We start from the raw sequence: 18,351 nt of genomic DNA on the forward strand, positions 1-18,351 counted from the left end.
CCACTGTAGTGCGCTCCTCCTGCACCCTACTTAGTAACCAAGTATGTATTTTTGAACCGAGCCCAATATGGCGCCGAATCTGCTCTGATGAGCATGTGTGTGTGGTGAAAAGAGCAACACAAGAACACACTTTCATTTCATTTTATTCATAATAAACTGTCAGGAGTGTAACAGACCTGATATAAATCACACATATATTTATATAAGTGTTTATAGTGTGTATATTTACAGTTCCTGTGTTAGCATTGAAGTGCCTTTAATAAGCCTTGATGCAGGGCTGGAAAATAGCTGAGGATGTAGACTGCCTTGTAGAAGTGTTATTTCTGGTGTCCTTTCTCACTTCACTTGAGTATTTTTTTTTAAAGCTTGTACTCATTTCTTTCATTATTTTAGAGAAAAATAAAAAAGATTTCTACTTGACTTATCCAGCAAATGCAGTACGGTATACGACAATCAAACACAATCCAGTGGATTTTCTTTTCGATTTAGATTAAAGCATCCAATCCTATGGAAAAAAAGAATTAAGAAACGTGTCGATTTGTTGTCCTTTTTTAATGCTAAGCAATGTAGTTAATGCTACAACGTTTGCTATAACGTTTCTTTTTTTTTTTTCATATGTCTCTATTGAAAAACCAGCGTGACCAACTAACAATTACTGGATATATTTGGAGTACGATTTTAAATAAAACTTCACAGCACATTTTCCACCTCTGCCTAGATGTCTATTGCTTATGTAACAGGTTAATTGTTATCCTCTTTATTTTCTTGCTTACTCTCCTCTTTTCCTTCCTCTTTTTCTATCCTCTCATTCTGAGCCCCCTCTTTACTGTCCTCTTTTTTATTATCTTGCTTATTTTTATCATGCGGCGGCTCCTCGGGTGGTATCGGTGGAATTCCCTCTAAGATTGAAGCGAAGTATTCATTTTTGTTAAGATCTGGTTCCTTGACCAGGAGGTGACACTTTGGAAGGTAATAACCTAACGTGAGTGCTGTGTTGCTAATTAAAGTAAACACAACTCGAGCGATCGTCTTCTCTTTGTCACTCAGGCCGGCATAGATTGGGATAAATATGACCCATATGACACAGTAGATCAAGCTGGCGATGGTTATGTCTCTGGCAAAGTTATACTGCCTGACCGGCTTCGGCGCCATGAAGGTGCACATAAAGCAGACCAAGGCTAGCAGGCCGTTGAAACCCAGCATGAGGCCAAAGTTCAGTATGGGTTCCACAGGGCAGGGCAGGAATTGTGTCACAAAATTCACTTCCAGATTGTCTACCCACTCAGTGAGCGAAGGCCCTTCAATGATAAACCAGCCAACAAGACCCGATTGAACGCCACAACACGCTAGCACCAGACTCCAGCTTCCGAGACCTTGCAGGTTTTCCATGTTGTTTGGAGCTTTTTCAGGAAACTCGCAGACATACACAATCTGAAAACACAGAGAAATGATCAGAAAGGAAACAGGATGTGTACAAACACTGAAGGCTTGTCTTTTTAGCTCACCTGCATGGAGATAGCCAGGATGGTGGACAAGGCCACAGTGGGGAACATGACATAGAGGAGTATCTGGATGCAGCAAATGACATCATTCGGCTGACCCAGGAACAACACGAGGCTGATACAGCTTCCCATCAGACTCACCAAACCCAAGCCACACAGAGGTCCTCCTAATGCTTTCAGGAGTGGCGTACCTCTGTGCTGGAAGAACAGGATGCCCATTGCTGCCTGACAGGACAGCAGCAGAAGTCCAGCCAGTATCAGAGCCACCGATTCAAAAGATGAATAAGCCAGGTATTGGTAGGTGGGAAAGACGCAGCTGGTACTGCGAAAGGTGGACCACTGCCGGGGAGGACATTTGGTGCACTGAATGTCGTCTTTGAAAGAAAGCAAATAAGAAGATCTGAAAGTGTCTCGTTATATTTAATCTCTTCAGTCCTGGCTTTCAGCGTAATGGTTGTTAAGTAATTCTTTCAAATGTAAAAAAATCATGATTGGTTGTCAAAGACTAATGGGGACCAATCAAAGCCAAGCATTGCTTCATAGTAATGAACCGCAACCAGGAAGGTCACTAAACATGAACTGAAATAACCAACCAAAACCGTTCATATAACATGCAAAAATAATTAAGTTCAATTAGTTAATATATAATTAGCATTTATACAGTACACAGTATTATTATTATTATTATTATTATTATAATACAATATTATTAAGTAAGTGCTTGGAGAAAATACTAACAAATCTAATTTGGGTGATGCATAAATGAGTGCACCCCACTGAATATCTCTGGGGCAAAGCAAAATTTTAGACTACAAATGTCTAATTTAAGAAGAAATCAAGCACAGGTGAGTCTAATCCTTCATAACACACAGGTGTCCAGCAGACTGTTGACTATAAAATGGTGTTACTTCAAGAAAACCTTTTCCCATTTCATGCTGTCAGCAATTTTACCACATGGAATAAAAATGTCACAAGACCTGAGAAAGAAAATAATTTATTTACACCAGAAAGGTGAAGGCTACAATAATATCAGCAAAGCTTTACCTCTTCTAAAGTCCAGGCCCAGTTTGCCAGGGCCCATGCTGACAAATATGAAGACTACTGGGACTCTACTCTGGAGTGATGAGACCAACATGGATGGCTTCAAAACTGTATGGTGTCGTAAAGTGGAGGAATATGAAGAAAAAATGCATGGTGCCTACAGCGAAACATGGTGGTGGCAGTGTCCTTATGTGGAGCTGCACGAGTGCTGCAGGTGTCAGGGAACTGCATTTCATTGATGGCATCATGAATTCACAGATGTACTGCTCTATACTGAAAGAAAAGATGCTACCATTGCTTCGTGCCCTTGGTCATCGTGCACTTTTCCAACATGACAAAGATCCTACACACACATCTAAGGCCACTGTTAGATTTCTGAAGAAGAACAGGGTGAAAGTGATGCAGTGGACAAGTATGTCTCTTGATCTGAACCCAATCAAAAACCTAAGAGAAATTCTGAAGGGACTAGTTGAGCATCACTCTCCATCCATCATCCAGTCTATAATAGAGTTAATTATTAAAGAATGGAAAAAGATAGATGTTGCAAAATGTCGCCAACGTGTTCATTCCATGCCTAGAAGACTTGGTCATTCAAAATCATGGAGGCCATACAAAGTACTTCGATGTAGAAGTTCAATTAAAATAAAATGCATCGGTGGGCGAGATTTTTAAAAAGTTGCTTCTGGTGTAAGCAGAAACGTGATACTGTATATTCATTAAAAAAAAACCTCCTCACCTGTTCTGTTTTGATACGTTCCCTCTAAACAGTCACTGCAATCAAAGCAGCATGAATAAAATCCTTTAACGATGCGCACTTGTCCTGACAGACAGTCCGAGGAGCATCTAGATGTAGGGACCTGTTATAAAATAAGATTTAATGTCAGATTCAATAAAAAAAAATCTCCCCGAATAAATTCACTTAGACCTCAGAGGTTTTCTCAGTACTGTATTATTTGCTGTGTGCCATTTAATGAGCTTCTTATCAATCGTAAGGTTCTGGAAGAAGGTCCCGATGTTCCTGAAGGTGATTGTGTTGTTCTGAAAAACCCATTCTAACAGATCATAGCCGATATTCGGGTTTCCCTCAGCGTCGAAGCTGATATTTGCGCCGTTTAGATTCAGGGAAACTTTCTGCACCCATGGCAGCAACTGTGCACAAAAACAGGAAGAAATGTTGAGTTTGTGAATTCAGAAGAAGCCTTGTGATGATGTCGATTGAAATCCTACCTGCCAGGGGTAGATATTTTCATTGTTGGGATGTCTGGTGCACCTGTTGGCGTTGCAGCCGAGCATGTTGTGTAGGGCCTGAGCCACACTGTAGACGGCAGTGTAGACGCTGAAGGCGGTGCGCCGCACCAGCTCGGTCTGCACGATGCTCACGTTTGATGGAGAGAGACTCCAGCATTCTGGACAAGGGTTCTCCAGAGGGGAGACGTCAGGATTCGGGGGTGTGATCTGCATTTGAAATCTTTCCTGCTCCATCTTAGTAAAGAGCTGCTGAACATAGGGGCTGAGCAGGTCGATGGGGCGGGTCATGTCGGTGAAGCCCAGCACTGTACCGATGGTCTTGATGCCAGGCAGGGTGACGATGCTGCTGTGTACAGCCCACGCCGTGCTAGCTAACCAGACTCCTGTCATGTTCCTCCTGATTACCTGCCAAAAAAAAGGAAATCAGGGAAAAAAAATTTGTAGAATTATTAGAATTTAATAGGTTGTATCTTAAAATCCTGATCAACAGTTGATGATTTTACATTAAAACCCTTTTGCATGCTCGGGTTTCTTCATACAGGAGATGTGATGAAAAGAAATATCTATAGAAAAAAAAGTTTGTCTAATTGCGACTTCTCGCAATTCCGACATTTTGTTTCACAATTATGACTTATGACAATTATGAATTATGACCCTATACCTGGACAGAACAGACACAGCCTGAGCTCCTGTGCGAGAATTTAAGTCGGAATTTTTACATGAAATAAAGTCGGAATTTCTAGAGAGGAGTCGGAATTAGGAGAAATGAAGGCGAATTTACGAAGAAAAGTTTGTTTTGCCAGAAATGAAGTCGGAATTGCGAGAAATAAAGTCGGGATTTACGTGCAATAAAGTCGGAGTTGCGAGAGAACAGTCGGAATTGCGAGAGAACAGTCGGAATTATGAGAAATAAAGTTGCAATTAGCCAAACTTTTTTTTTTATGTGGCGGAAACGGGCTTTCATAAATATCGAGTAAATGGTAGGGAGATTAAATTAAATAAAGTTATGTGATAAAGATTATAATTAATAATTAACAATATAATTAGTAATACAATTATTTATCATAAGGAATTCTAATAATTAGTAATTATAAATATTCTAAATGTTTTGTGTGTTAATGTTCTTTCATTACGGACTCTTAATTTCAATTTTAAATGTTTTATTTATTTATTTATTAATAGGATTCATTTATTGACACGTGTCCATGCGTGCAATTTCAGGGCATAGCACTTTCACATCTTTTTCCACAACTAATTAATACTCACATGACCACACAAGTAACGTCTGTAATGTTTTTCTGAAGAGATGTACTTGAACACTTTATTATTTTACCCTGGTTGATTTATTAAAGCCCTTTTTCATGCCTGTGTGAGCGCACGAATGGGTTTCACGTCTATTAGACAAATCAGATGTTAAAAGTTACAGTTGGGTGCTAAAAGTTTTGCATACCCTTTCGACTAAACGCCTCAGGCAAATAAATGTAAATCACAGCAGCACACACAGTGTGTAAGGTTTCTCTGGGGTTTCAAATGATAGTAGTTTAGAAGTAAAAAAAAAAATCTCTTTTTTGTAAATATGGTATAAAATATGGTATGACGTGAAACAGTTGGAAGAAAATACAAGCAAAAAAACAAAATAAAGGAATTGAACACAGAGCTCTTCTCCTTGTTAAAATCGTGTTATTTGGTTGATGGTGTGTTATATTTCAGGTATAGTTTAGCAGGACATACTTCTCAGTACATTTCTTACTCACCTCTGTGAAGAAGGCGGCGCTTGCTGAGGCGGATGCGAACACCACCACTACGCCCACTTTGGCCTCCACTATGCCATCCAGGATCTCACTTATCACAGGCACTGGGTTTTCATAGACTGGTATTAGCCCTTCGTAGGCGACGCAAATGCCCCCGTTGGCGGCGTTCTGGGACACCTGCTGCTGGCCCTGTTGGCCGTACGTCTCGTCGCTGCCGATCACCGCCACCCAGTTCCATCCGAACTGCTGAAGCAGCTGAACCATGGCCAAGGCCTGCCAGCTGTCACTGGGGGCGGTGCGCATGAACGACGGGTATGTCAGCTTATCGCTGAACCCATCACTGGTGGCTCTGTAGCTGACCTGTAGGGGGCAAGAGCTATGTTACATAATGACCTTAAACAAAACAAAAAATCATATGCATATTCATTTAGTAAAATATGTTAGTAAACTTGGTCCTTACCTGCGGCATCAAGAAAAAGCTCACCAGCTGGCCGATGACCGAAGTCATCTCGGAGCTGTACGGTCCGATCACCGCGTGAACTCTGGTCATGTACTCGGTGTAGTTGCACATAACTGTCACGTCGTCCGAGTCGGCCGTGGTGAAGAACCGCAGCGTGGGCTTCATGATGATCGCAGACTGTCCGCAGTCGTCATAGTTTTCGAAGCCCAGCTTGACGTTAGGTAGAAGGTTGGGCGTGTTGTTGATCTCGTCAATCGTGTACTTCATCACTAGTGCCAGCGCGAGGCCATACTGATCGATGCTGTCATGAAGACGAACAGATTCATGGTCTACAAAAGCAAACCTGGAGCCTGTATTACAGGAATACTACAGGCTCCTTCAACTCCAAAAATACGCTTTAAACAGTTAAAGTGTAAACCCTGATGTTAGTGGAGATTTTTTTCTCTGCTCTAATTTATAATAAGGATAGAAAATAACTTTAGTTATAATAATTATAGCAAGTTGTTGTCAATGTCATATTGGAATCCACTTAAACCTGAATTCTGACAAAACTGCACAAATCCGTAGCCTTGAGTCCAGAGCAGAAATTGGGCCACTTGTCCAGAAAAACCATCGGCATATGTGAGCTCATGTAACGCAAAAGTAAATACTAGGCATTTTAACATTGGGATGAAATACAATCAATCAATGCGCATCTTTTTTAAATTTTAATATCAATTCATTTCCACTAAATCTCACTCGATAACCACCAGTAATGTTACTGTAACGTTTTCCGACATCTTCAGAATGGAGGAGTTTATGCTTTTTTTTCATCTCGTTAACTTCAAGAGTGATGGGAAAAAAACAGTGAGTCTGGTGAGGGAAAGACTGTTTATAGCTGCTACAACATATGTGAGAATGAAAAATAACCAATTTTACAGCAAATATTATTATGAATTAATAAAAATGGCAGAAATTCGATTCATTTTAATGTTATTTGTATAACACTTTTATCAATGGACATTGTTCCAAAGCATCTTAACAGAAATAAATAAATAAATAAATAAATAGTTTATAAATATAAATATTAAAGAATATATAATTTTTTTAAATTAGTCCCTATATATATGTGGATGATTTTAAAACCCAACAAAGTTAAAAATCCCTTCACATTTATGAGACCTGTATGCAAATTCTCTATGCCTATAAACAATTGTGCTCTTAAGTAACAAATCATAAAAAAATAAATTTCAATACGCCCTCAAAGTGTATTCAAATAAGAAAAAAATTAAGACCATTATTCTTCTTCTTTCAAAGAAAAATTATGAATGACATTTCAGCCTCCTCTGAGATCTTCAAGAGCTGTGAGCACATATGATTACTTCTATACTTCTACTTTATTCTACCTTTTGCAGGAAATATCGTCCGGTTCCACTCTCTCTTTCAGGCCGCTGGTCAGGTGGTTAATGGGAAACAATCCGCCGAGTAGAATATCTCCAGGAGACTTAAAGAGATTTGTGGAGATGTTCTGGAACCATGCAGGATTCGCCCCATGAGCAGAACTCAGCAGGCAGCACAGGATCAGCATCTTCTCCCGTCCGACCATCCTGTAAAACATACTCATTCAAATATATATTAAAGAGTGAGTGAATAAGTGAGTTATACTGGTTTTACTTCAGCATCTGGACAGGGACTTATTTTCCTGATGTTCTCCAGACACTGGTGTAATGAGTCCTGATGCTGTGCTCAGGGTCTGTGCTTTGTTATGGCACGCTATATCACGCCCGGATGTGTAGTTAAATCAGCGGTTTGTGTAAAGTTGCCATCGAACCCACGCAAGTGTATGGAAATGAACTGGTGGTGATCTCGCTGTCTTGTTCAGAGGTTTAACAATGATTTTATTCACGAAATGTTACAAAGAGAAACAAACCTCATGCTTTATGGATGCACACACTAATCATCAGAATCAGAATCAAAGAGCTTTATTGCTCTTTTTGAATGTTTTTTTTTTTTTTTTTATAAAATAAAAATAAAATAAAAAAAGGTTAAAAAAAAAAGTTCAAATGTGGTGTTGCACAAAACAAAAAAAAAAACGAGTAAAGAAAAAAAAAGTTTAAAAACAAGAGTATTATTGCAAAGAAAAATATAAAAAAAAATTATAAATAAAATGATTTGCACATGTTTTATATTTGTATTTTATTTATATATTTTTTATAATGGAAAATAGAGGACTTTTAGCGATAATTGTACGATTGATTTTTTTTGTTTGGTCTAAAATTGGAAATTACTCGTCACAAAAATGTAGTGTTTTATTTTTTGTTACGTGTTAGCTGTTTGTTTGTTTGTTTGCTCATTTGTTCATTTAATTGTTAGTTTGTTATACGTATATGTATCTGATTTGCCACATACACACATGTTGTATAAGTGAGAAAGAGCAACCAGCTGCAATGTGTCGTGCTTCAGTCACTTGACACACATTTCCATGCATTTGCTTGTGGGAATGACTCAGAGCTGGACATTTGGATCAGTGGAAAAACAATATGGCTTCATGTTCAGCGTTAGATGATGCAACACATTCGATAGGATTCATAGAAGGTTTGAAATGTAAACAAATATAACAGTATTTTGACATCAGGGATAAATATACTGTAAGAAAACTGATCTGGATCCTGACTTTTTTTGATGAGTGAGGTCCTATGTAAAGACCTTGAAAAGATCTTTATGTTCTAAGATGTAACTGTACACATATGACTGTGTGGCCACTTCCAACTCCACCACCATGATCAAGTTTGCTGATGACATCTCCCAGAACGACGAGACGGTCTACCTACAGAAGATTAAAAACCTTAAGAGATGGTGCCAGAAGAACAATCTTCTCCTGAACATCAGCAAAACTAAGGAGTTGATAGTGGACTTCAGCAGAAAGCAGGAGCGGTCATACCAACCGATAAACATCAACGGGAGTCCAGTGGAGAGAGTGAACAGTTTATGGTACAGTAATCCTGTACTGTACTGTACTGTATTAACATTTCACTTCATTTTATAATTAATCATTATATTTTTATAATTAAATTGTATTATCTCAACATAAAACTACATAAAAACAATTCCCTATAAGTGTCAGACAAACTAGTTATGTGGCAGTTGCAATTCCGCGATGGACCAGTAGGGGCGCCAGATTCCAAACGCGGTAAAGCGGGAGATTACTGTGTATATATTATTCTTAATATATATTTATACTCTATAGTTATACTTTAAACTTTTATACTTAATTTTTATTTTTGTATTTGTATTTTTATATTTTCATGTTTAGATGTTGGACAGTAGTAAAAAGCAACACACGTGACCCCATTTACACGATTATATTGAAGTAGTTAAAAAGAAGGTTTTGGGCTCATGATAATTGTAACAGACATCAATCAGTGTTTGAGTCATTAATATCATTCTATTAATAGATCAGTGTGCTGAGAGTCACATTCGAGTCTTTACACAGAAACTGAGGTGATTAAAGAATCTTGTGATAAAAATAATAACAGGAACATTATAGTTATAATAAATCAGTACTTTGGACACTTAAGTACATTTAAAGGCAAAAACGTTTGTACTTTTACTCAAGTAAAAGATTAAATGGAGCTACATGATTCTGGAAGTAAGAGATCAAATGCTCCAACTGTAAGGAGAGAGAAATTATGAGCAGACACAATGTGCTCTTCTCCAAGGAGGTTCTTCTACCGTATCTTTGTGATGTAGCTCGAAAAAAAGTTTCCACCACTGGTATTTCTGGCATCTTCAGGATGTCAATTTCTGTTCCTATTGCACTTATAACAATGGTCACATGATCTACACATGGTCCTACATCTCTACACATTCACTGCTTTCTCTGATCGTGGTATGTGTTTTGGGCTCAATGAACGTAATTTGGGTTGTTAACATTAGATACGGTAGAAGAACCGCCTCCGGTGCCTTCATCAAGAAGAGCACATTGTCTCTGCTCATGTAATTCCTCTCTCCTTACAGTTGGAGCATTTCATCTCTAACTTCCAGAATCATGAAGTTCAACTTTAGGAGGACTTCAGGAAATGTATTTAGTGTTTGATGGTTTCTTTCTGGTATGGTATAAAAAAAAAAAGCAGATGTTTTCCTGTTCCTTCTCGCAGGACGGATCTCGTTTATGTTATAACTACTATGTTATACCACTTTTTTTTTATATAAATATGTATTTCCTTCATGATTTTATTGGTTCCGATGTGAGATTTTCTTGAAAGTAAAAAGAAAGTGGAGCGGGAAAGACTGTTTATTGCTGCTAAAATATCATGTAATAAAAATGAATCACAATGTTCTAGATTGTTCCATAGCTCTGATTGGTCTATACTGGCTCTGGCTCTGCCTTTTTTGCCATTGTTTGTTTACAAATGCCTTTTGTAAAACCCTTTTTTTGGAATAAGGGTATATGCATACTAGCTAATATCCCATGATGCACTGCAATAAGTCGTCATTCTGCCCGATATACAAATCTCACTCTAAAAATTCCCAAATATCCTCAGCTGTATTTTCATTCAGAACTAAATTCTGTGGGAAAGTACATTTTCTGGAACACGTTTGGTTCACCATGAACACACATTTGCCTGCAATATCCTGGTGTCCGTGTGCATTTTAACCACCTGCTCTCTCCACACATCATCTCGCCAATGTGCTACTAATGATATTTTTTCAAAATCAGACGTGTGATTTAGTTGTAGAGAATTTGCATGTTTTTACTGTTGAGTGAAACAATAAACCGAAAGCATTAGTACAATGTTTGCATATATAAAGATATTTAGACTCTTCTGAGCCTGCCATGAATTTTCCAAGTGTTTTGCATGGCTTAGGGCAGGCATGATGTCGCAAAAACGTTCTTCTACGCTATCCTTCAGGACGCAAATCAAAACGTTGTTTAGTTTCCCAAATTTTTACCTTTAAGGACCTTGAATATGATGTTCACAGATCTATAAGTGGCCATAAAGGTTTATTGTGCTACCAATGCTCAAGTCAAAAGATCTACATTTAAAGATGGCACATGGTCCATGAAGGTCCATTCCATGTCAAACTGGCAATTACAGGAAATGAATATAAAGAATAGCTACTGAAAGATTCTTTACAGGACACATGGGCACTATATACAGTATAGATCTATAATAACCGCAAACAGGTTTTTTTATCAGTGTTCACTTCCTGTTTCTCGTCGACAGGGGGCGATATATGGTCTGAGCAGGAATCATGGCCGATCGATTCCTGCAAAAGGAAATCTTATTGGATCTGAATCAGGGCTCTGTAGAAACAATGACTAATTCAGCCTCAGGGTGTGATCTGTGATACAATTAATTCAATAAATTATTAATTAATTAACCTTTTTTCTTTTTATTAGTTTAGTTTAAAGTGTTTCGTATAAAGTGTCGGTCATTAATCACTCGGATAATTATGTTTACAATCAATTTACTGGTAAATATTTGCTTTAGCAGTAATACAATCGGATGTCGAAAAGAAAATGATCAACAACAGAGAGATGATTATCAGTTCATTATTTTTGACTTTTGTTGCCCGAATGTTAACCCTGACCTAAGGTGCTGTACTGTGTAGAATTCTTCCGCATGTCTATGTGGGTTTCCTCAGGGTTCTCTGGTTTTCTTCCACTTCCCAGAAACATTTCCTGGTAGTAAAAGTGCACAGATTAACTTCCCTTTCTGATGTTTCTGCATAGTGCTCTGAAATGCATCTCATCCAATCCACATTGTATTTTTACTTATCCTGGGATTGACTTCTGGATGCCCCATGTTCAAGATAAAGCAGTTTCCCGGAAAGTGAGTGTGAACACAAAGTGTTTTTTTTCAATAGAAGGAAAACATCATTTAGTCATGAACATAACTTTACTCTATTTATATAGTGATAAATTGTGGAACTTCCATGAAACAAGTTTTTGTTATCAGGTATTTGTTAGGTCAACACACACACACACACACACACAAACACACACACACACACACACACACACACACACACACACACACACACACACACACACACACACACACACTGTGTGTGTGTGTGTGTGTGTGTGTGTGTGTGTGTGTGTGTGGGCGTAGGCCAGAGCAAGCACGTTTTTTTTTTTTTTACTGAAAGTGGCATTGCAACATACAGCTCGGTTTGTGTTATGCTCCAGATTATGATCTGTTTTTTTTTCTCCTTGGTCGGAATGTTAAACCCATGTGGTAATTCCTACTTGATGAAAAGCTGCATGAGATACAGAGTCAATCACTCAGGGTTCCCAAGAGTCTATAGTTCATAAGCTATAAAGCATATATTCCACACTGCAGCAGTCTCCTCGACACTGCAGATGCATTTAGAGTAGTGTATCTAGTTATTATAAAGTCATCTTGATGATGCAAAAAAGAGTATACTATCATTGCATGAACATATAAGATCATAACTAATACATCTATAAAGCTACCTTGTTTTTTTTTTTTATCGAATTGAGTTCATCAGGCTACCACTAGATGGCAGATGTTTGTTTAAGTATCTACCCTTGAACCCTGGTGCGAAGGTCCTTGACCGTGTCCTGACTCATGCACAGAATCCTAACCAGTCTTTACTCAGTTTCAGGACATTCGAGACTCTGCTCTTGCAGTGTTGATGCGACATGACCTGTGGATCTGCGCGTGGGCGGATGCTGATGGCCTTCGGGTCAGTCGCCGGGTACGCCGTGTAGCTCGGGTTGGTTTGTTTAGCTGATAATGCAGATGAATGTACCTGATTTCTGCAAACTCGTTATTTCCAGATCGCGTTGGTGAGCGTGACGTTTAATAGATCGCTTGTGTGCAAGAGGGGTCGGCTTAGTGGGTAAGGCATTGGACTTTGGATTCATGACTTCATATCCCAGGCATACCAAGCTATGCCCCCCCCCACCCTCCAGGGCCCCTGAGCAAGGCCCTCAACTCAATACCTGCTCAGTTGCATAAGTGAGATAAATGTAAATCTCTCTGAATTAAGGGTGTCTGCCAAATGTATAATTTAATGATCACATTAAAGTTGAATCTTTAAACTTTGTGCATTAAACTCGAGCCGATGAGATCAAGTGTAAGTTGCACAGCCACATTTCTTTTTTTTTAAGCACCCAGGACACGTGTCTTTTGTTAGCTGGATTTTAAACCTGTGTGTCAGACTGCAAACATCCATAGCAAAAAAATCTCTCAATCGTCCGATCCGTTAAAATATTTCCGAGCGCTTCCTAAATTTGTCCGTCTGAGATTGACTGGATCAGACTTGGCTTGATTCTTTATCAGAAGCCCACAAGAACACTAGGCTCCTTGTTAGTGTGGAGGCCGTTCTTACTCCAACTACAGACAAATTATTAACTAAAACCCTCCCTAAACATCCACCCACCCCTCCTCTAAACTCGTTCTCCCCTTTTTTTTTGGTCTCTCTCATAATCCTACTTTGCTCATATCTTCATTTACACGCCGTTTCTGGGGAAAGTGTGTGTCCTGCAAACACACCGTCGGGCGAATCGCAACGATTTGCACTCGGGATGCATTTCATCCACCTGATATTTTATTTAACACTTTTAAAGCTAATTCAGTGTCCAAAGTGTGTGTGTGTAAGTGTAAAAGCGAAGCAAAGGGAGTGTTAATGATGATTGTGTGTGTTGGCTCAGACTGCCTCATAAGATTAAACACACGACACATCCTCGCTTCCTGCTCACCCCTTTATCTCCAGCTGTCCAACCTGTTCTACTAGTTCACAAGGACTGTGTGTAACCATGGGTGTATGCAGTTCGCACGCACCCACACACACACACACACACACACACACACACACACACACACACACACACACACACACACACACACACACACACACACACTTAATCTAGGAAATGTACTTCGTTCAGGACCTTTTTTTTTTTTTTTTTTCAATCAGACATCAACTCCAGCTGTCATCCACTCCTAAAATATGACCTCTGTAATTTAAATGGTGCGGTAACACGGAGTGACAGATGACTGCCGGAAGCGCTGGGAGGGGAACCAACAGGTAGAATAAAAAATTAACAAATACACAGAAACTCTGACCCCATAGCATGTGTGTGTGTGTGTATAATAAAAAGCAAACACCTGGAACAAATTGTATTTGAACCACAATGGCCCAATAGACAAATTATATTTAAACCCTCAGGCCAGAGTTGCTGAACTGGGCCGGATGTTTCCTCCATTTCTGCCACCTTGGAAATTCAAGCTTAGTTTGTACGTAGCCAATGCAGCATCTTGCGTAAGTATTCGCCCCCTTTACGGTTTGTTACTAGGAAGTCATCAGGCGTCAAACACACAAAATAACCCATAAAAATACACAATATTTCTATATTATAATTTTCCAAAAAAACCCACCAAAACAATAAAAGTTGAGACTGTCCCTTCCCCCAACTCCCAATCATCATCATCATTGTGAAACCCCTTAATTAGTTCAGGTGCAACCAGTTGCCATTAGAAGTCCTAGTCATATAATTGTTGAACGGAGTCCAAGCGTGTGCAATTAAAGTGTCATGTGACCTCACTACACCTGTTCCTGTGACATACAAATCACATCATAAAGAAAAGAACAAGGAGCCATCAGAAATCCTGCGAAGAAGAAATTTTGTCCAAAAAACATAAAGAAAATACCATCAACTTGTGTCCTACAGGCTTCACATAGCATGTAAAAAGAGTATCGATCAGAGAAGCAATCAGGAGGCCAAACCAAACTCTGGAGAAGCTGTAGAGATACACTGCTTAGAAAAAAAAAAATCTTTTAGAAAACAAATTTCCACTGATAACCATAAGTAATAGAAAAAACCTACCAAAGCTTTGCACTCTGAGAACTTATGCCCATATGAGTAGTGAAGCATGATGGTGGTGGCACACATGCTTTTCATCTGCAGGGACCTGCTCGAACATTGAGTGCAAGATGAATGCAAAATATGAGGCTGAGACTGCTGCAGAAGTTCACCATCTAGCAGGAGAATGATAATCAGAAACGATGGAATAATCACCAACCTGTCAACCACTTCAAGGATTTCTATGAGAGCAAACTTTTGTAGATGTTCTACCAACCTATGATGGTGGAAACAGTTTGTCAAAGAAAAAGGGGGGGTCAGACAGAACGTTTAAAAACGAAGGTCGAATGACAATTAAAAATGAACAAATTGAATAAATGAACAAATAAACAAATAAATGAATAAATAAATAAATAAATGAAATGTTAATTAAATGAAAAAATATGCATTCTCTCACACACTTACAGTGAGTGTAAATGTAAATCTGTCCAATTTATTGTCCTTTTTTGTTCTTGTTGTTGTTGAAACAGAATTCGCCGTGTCCTCAAAGTCCAACCGGAACTGTGGAGTCATAAAAAGGGTGAAAGAACAATGAACCTGACACTGTGGGCTCGGGGCAGTGGTCATCAACCTCAGCAGGTGGTCATTTCGTGGAAATGTGTAACTTGCAACTCACACACACACACACACACACACACACACACACACACACACACACACACACACACACACACACACACACACACACATACATACACTGGCTCATGTAGTCTATGGGTGAACAGCTGGACAAACATGCATGAAGTGGGTGGCTGCTCATGAACAGAACCAAATTGTTGTCACCACGGTGTGTGTGTGTGTGTGTATGTGTGTGTGTGTGTGCGTGCACGTGCATGTGTGTTTTTTTTGGAATTCTACCAGGCAAGGCTTATATAAGAAAGTGAGTGGGCTGGGATGAAGCGTACAGAGCGGCGAGGTCTCTGGGCTGGATTTTGCTTCACCCTGGCAACTAATTGTTACCTGCTTAGGTTTTGCTGAAGAGTAAGAGGTGTGTGTGTGTGTGTGTGTGTGTGTGTGTCCCCACATTCTAGATCAGTCTAACAACAAAATAGGAAAAAAAGAACATGTTAAGAGTGTGTGAGAAAAGGACAGGGAAATGGACTGCAATCTTTTTCTAATCCTTTTAGCACAAGATGCTCTTAATTGTAAATATAATTTATGTGCCTTTACTAAATAATGCGCCGACAGTCTACTCCGCGTCGCCCATCATGTCAAATCAAAACGCTTTGCAAATTTATTTGCTAATGAAAAAAATAGTTAAGAGCAATTATTACATAACTGCATTGCATTCACCGACTTTGCCTTTTTGCTCGTTCTAGTGCAACCAGTTGAAAAGATGCGTGAAATTAAAGTGTAATGTGACCTCAGTACAGCATATAACACCTGTTCCTGGAAGACCTCAGAGTTTGTTAGAAAATTTACCTGTATGAACAGCGCTGCGAAAGCAGAAGAGCGAGCAGAACTCTACGAAGTTCTGCGAGATTATTAGTATAAATGTTTAAACGTTTCGGTTATAATTGTTTTTTTGTAAGAGAGAGGTGTTAAATTTAATGATTACAAAGTGCAATCAATCAATCAATCAATCAATCAATCAATCAATCAATCAATCAATCAATCAATCAACCAATCAATCAATTATTAAATCAGTTAATCAATCAATCAATCAATCAATCAATCAATCGATAAATCAATAAATCAATAAATGGCACAATAATATCTCTGCCTAGAGGAGGCCAATCAAAAAATCCAAAACCCAAGGTTAAGATTTGACATGATGCTACCACCAGCATGCTTTACAGAAGGAAGAGCAGAGCATCCAGCTTTTTTTATGCGTGGTTTTACTCTTTCACTTTTACAAAATTGTACAAATATTAGACGTTTCTTGCGGCAGGCAAACGTAGCAGCGCATATTCGGTACGGTGTCAGGATGGTCAATTGGTCAATTGGCGTCACCGGATACTGATTTTCTGTAATTATTCATATATGTTATACATATATTGTCAGGAAACCACTGGCCACGCCCCTGTGCACTCAGCACACTCGCAATGCCTCGCCTTCATATTAATCACCTTCACCTGTCTCCAATCTACACCCTCCCTTTATAAGGCGCCCATTTGCACTCACTCACCGTCCGATCTACGCTTCATTCAGACGATCATCCATGGACTACCTGTGTTTCGGAATATACCCGTATTCCAGTACATGCTGCTTTCTAGCTTCTGTTTGTTTCCCAAGGCTAATAAACAGCTTATTCGTATTCTGTTTTTCCGTCTCTTGATCAAAGCGTGACATATATACTGAAAAACGTTTATGATCATGTCAATGCTCTATTTTGCTAAATTATGTACTGAAATTTGTTAAATTATTAACTGTGTACTACCCCATAACGATCACCATGTCTGGGTCGGCTAGGCCATGTTTCGTCTTACGATATTTCCAAGTTACGGGAAACGCGTCTCCATCGTAACTCGGGAACTTCCTGTACTAATTATTAGATACGCAAACGACAGCTTTAAACAGACCCAAGAACTTTCCCTAAATCTTAAGCTTCTTTATGTCATGTTTGTTCAGCTCTTGATCCATGTGGTTCGGTACATTTACATCATATTCACGGCATTTAGCAGACGCCCGTGTCCAGAGCAACGTGCAAAAGTGCTTTGAGTCTCTAGCATCGAATAAATCTACACTGGTGCACTAGATTACAAACATAAGATAAACAACAGACTTGGTTTTGTTTTAAACAAAGCAAACTTGGAAAGTGTTAGAGTTCTGAGGGATCCTGCAATGAGGAGTACAGTGTTCACCTCGGTGCTGTGGGAGCTCTCTGGCGCAGGTTTGAATTTGTTTATACAGCGTTCATTACTGATTCTTAGCCTTGAGGTGCACTGGATGGACAGTGTGCAGGCAGTGATCTCACTCACAGGTGTCAGATTAGTCACTGGCCATGGCATGCACATGCAAGCGTCTTTCACCGAGGGCACTTTTATTACAGGATGAACCTATACTTAGGGACCTGCAGAATAAATACATGCTGCTATGAAGAACAATGGGCGTGATTCTGCAGAAGTGACTGAGTGTCAGACAAAGCAGGAATTGTCATTGGGTGATCTGGGTACGTCTGATGATTCAGATCTTTTTTATTTTATTATTTGTTTTTCTGGGCGTGGCTGATTAGGAGTCATAAATACACCGGTGTAATTAGAGAGCAGGATATAATTTTTTAATTAACAAAGCTATTAGTATTGTGCCGAGGTGATTTCAAAAATAAATGTCGAAAGCCTATACTTTTAACATGCCAACATATAAAAACTATAAAAAGTTTCCAAAAGATTTGTGAGGTTTTTCAGCTCGACACCAAAAACATGCTGAAGCCATCGTGCAGAAACGCTCTGAGAGGAAGGCTGTCGATCAGCATTGTGTCGAATAAATGAGCATTACAGCTAAGAGAAGTATGTATGTAGAGTTTGCACT

At 39.1% G+C, this 18,351-nt stretch overlaps 1 protein-coding gene across 2 annotated transcripts; it reads right to left on the reverse strand.

Moving 5' to 3' along the window:
* Positions 1 to 18: 18 nt before the first annotated feature.
* tas1r3 (taste receptor, type 1, member 3) lies at positions 19 to 11,840 on the reverse strand. 2 transcript variants are annotated; one of them, XM_083535265.1, is made up of 9 exons: positions 11,577 to 11,840; positions 7,388 to 7,588; positions 6,003 to 6,303; positions 5,546 to 5,902; positions 3,771 to 4,196; positions 3,489 to 3,692; positions 3,280 to 3,400; positions 1,506 to 1,876; positions 19 to 1,431 (listed from the first exon to the last, which is right to left on the reverse strand). In XM_083535265.1, exons 2-9 carry the CDS (start codon positions 7,585 to 7,587, stop codon positions 742 to 744), a joined length of 2,670 nt encoding a protein of 889 aa, XP_083391391.1. In that variant the 5' UTR covers position 7,588; positions 11,577 to 11,840; the 3' UTR covers positions 19 to 741. The 2 variants fall into 2 exon arrangements, with proteins under 2 accessions (XP_083391391.1, XP_083391390.1); XM_083535264.1 differs by lacking the exon at positions 11,577 to 11,840 and having other exon boundaries at positions 7,388 to 7,723.
* Between the last annotated feature and the right edge of the window lie 6,511 nt (positions 11,841 to 18,351).

Source organism: Silurus aristotelis, assembly GCF_946808225.1.
Source record: "Silurus aristotelis genome assembly, chromosome: 29".
In the NCBI taxonomy this organism is placed as follows: domain Eukaryota; kingdom Metazoa; phylum Chordata; class Actinopteri; order Siluriformes; family Siluridae; genus Silurus; species Silurus aristotelis.

Excerpts from the sequence above, each read along its gene's own strand:
- tas1r3 (XM_083535264.1), bottom strand. The coding sequence starts at position 7,605 with ATGAGTATGTTTTACAGGATGGTCGGACGGGAGAAGATGCTGATCCTG. Across the intron at positions 4,197-5,545 it reads GCGCCGCCTTCTTCACAGAG|GTAATCAGGAGGAACATGAC; the intron begins GTGAGTAAGAAA and ends TTTTTTTGGCAG. Across the intron at positions 3,401-3,488 it reads GGCACACAGCAAATAATACA|GTCCCTACATCTAGATGCTC; the intron begins GTACTGAGAAAA and ends ATTTTATAACAG.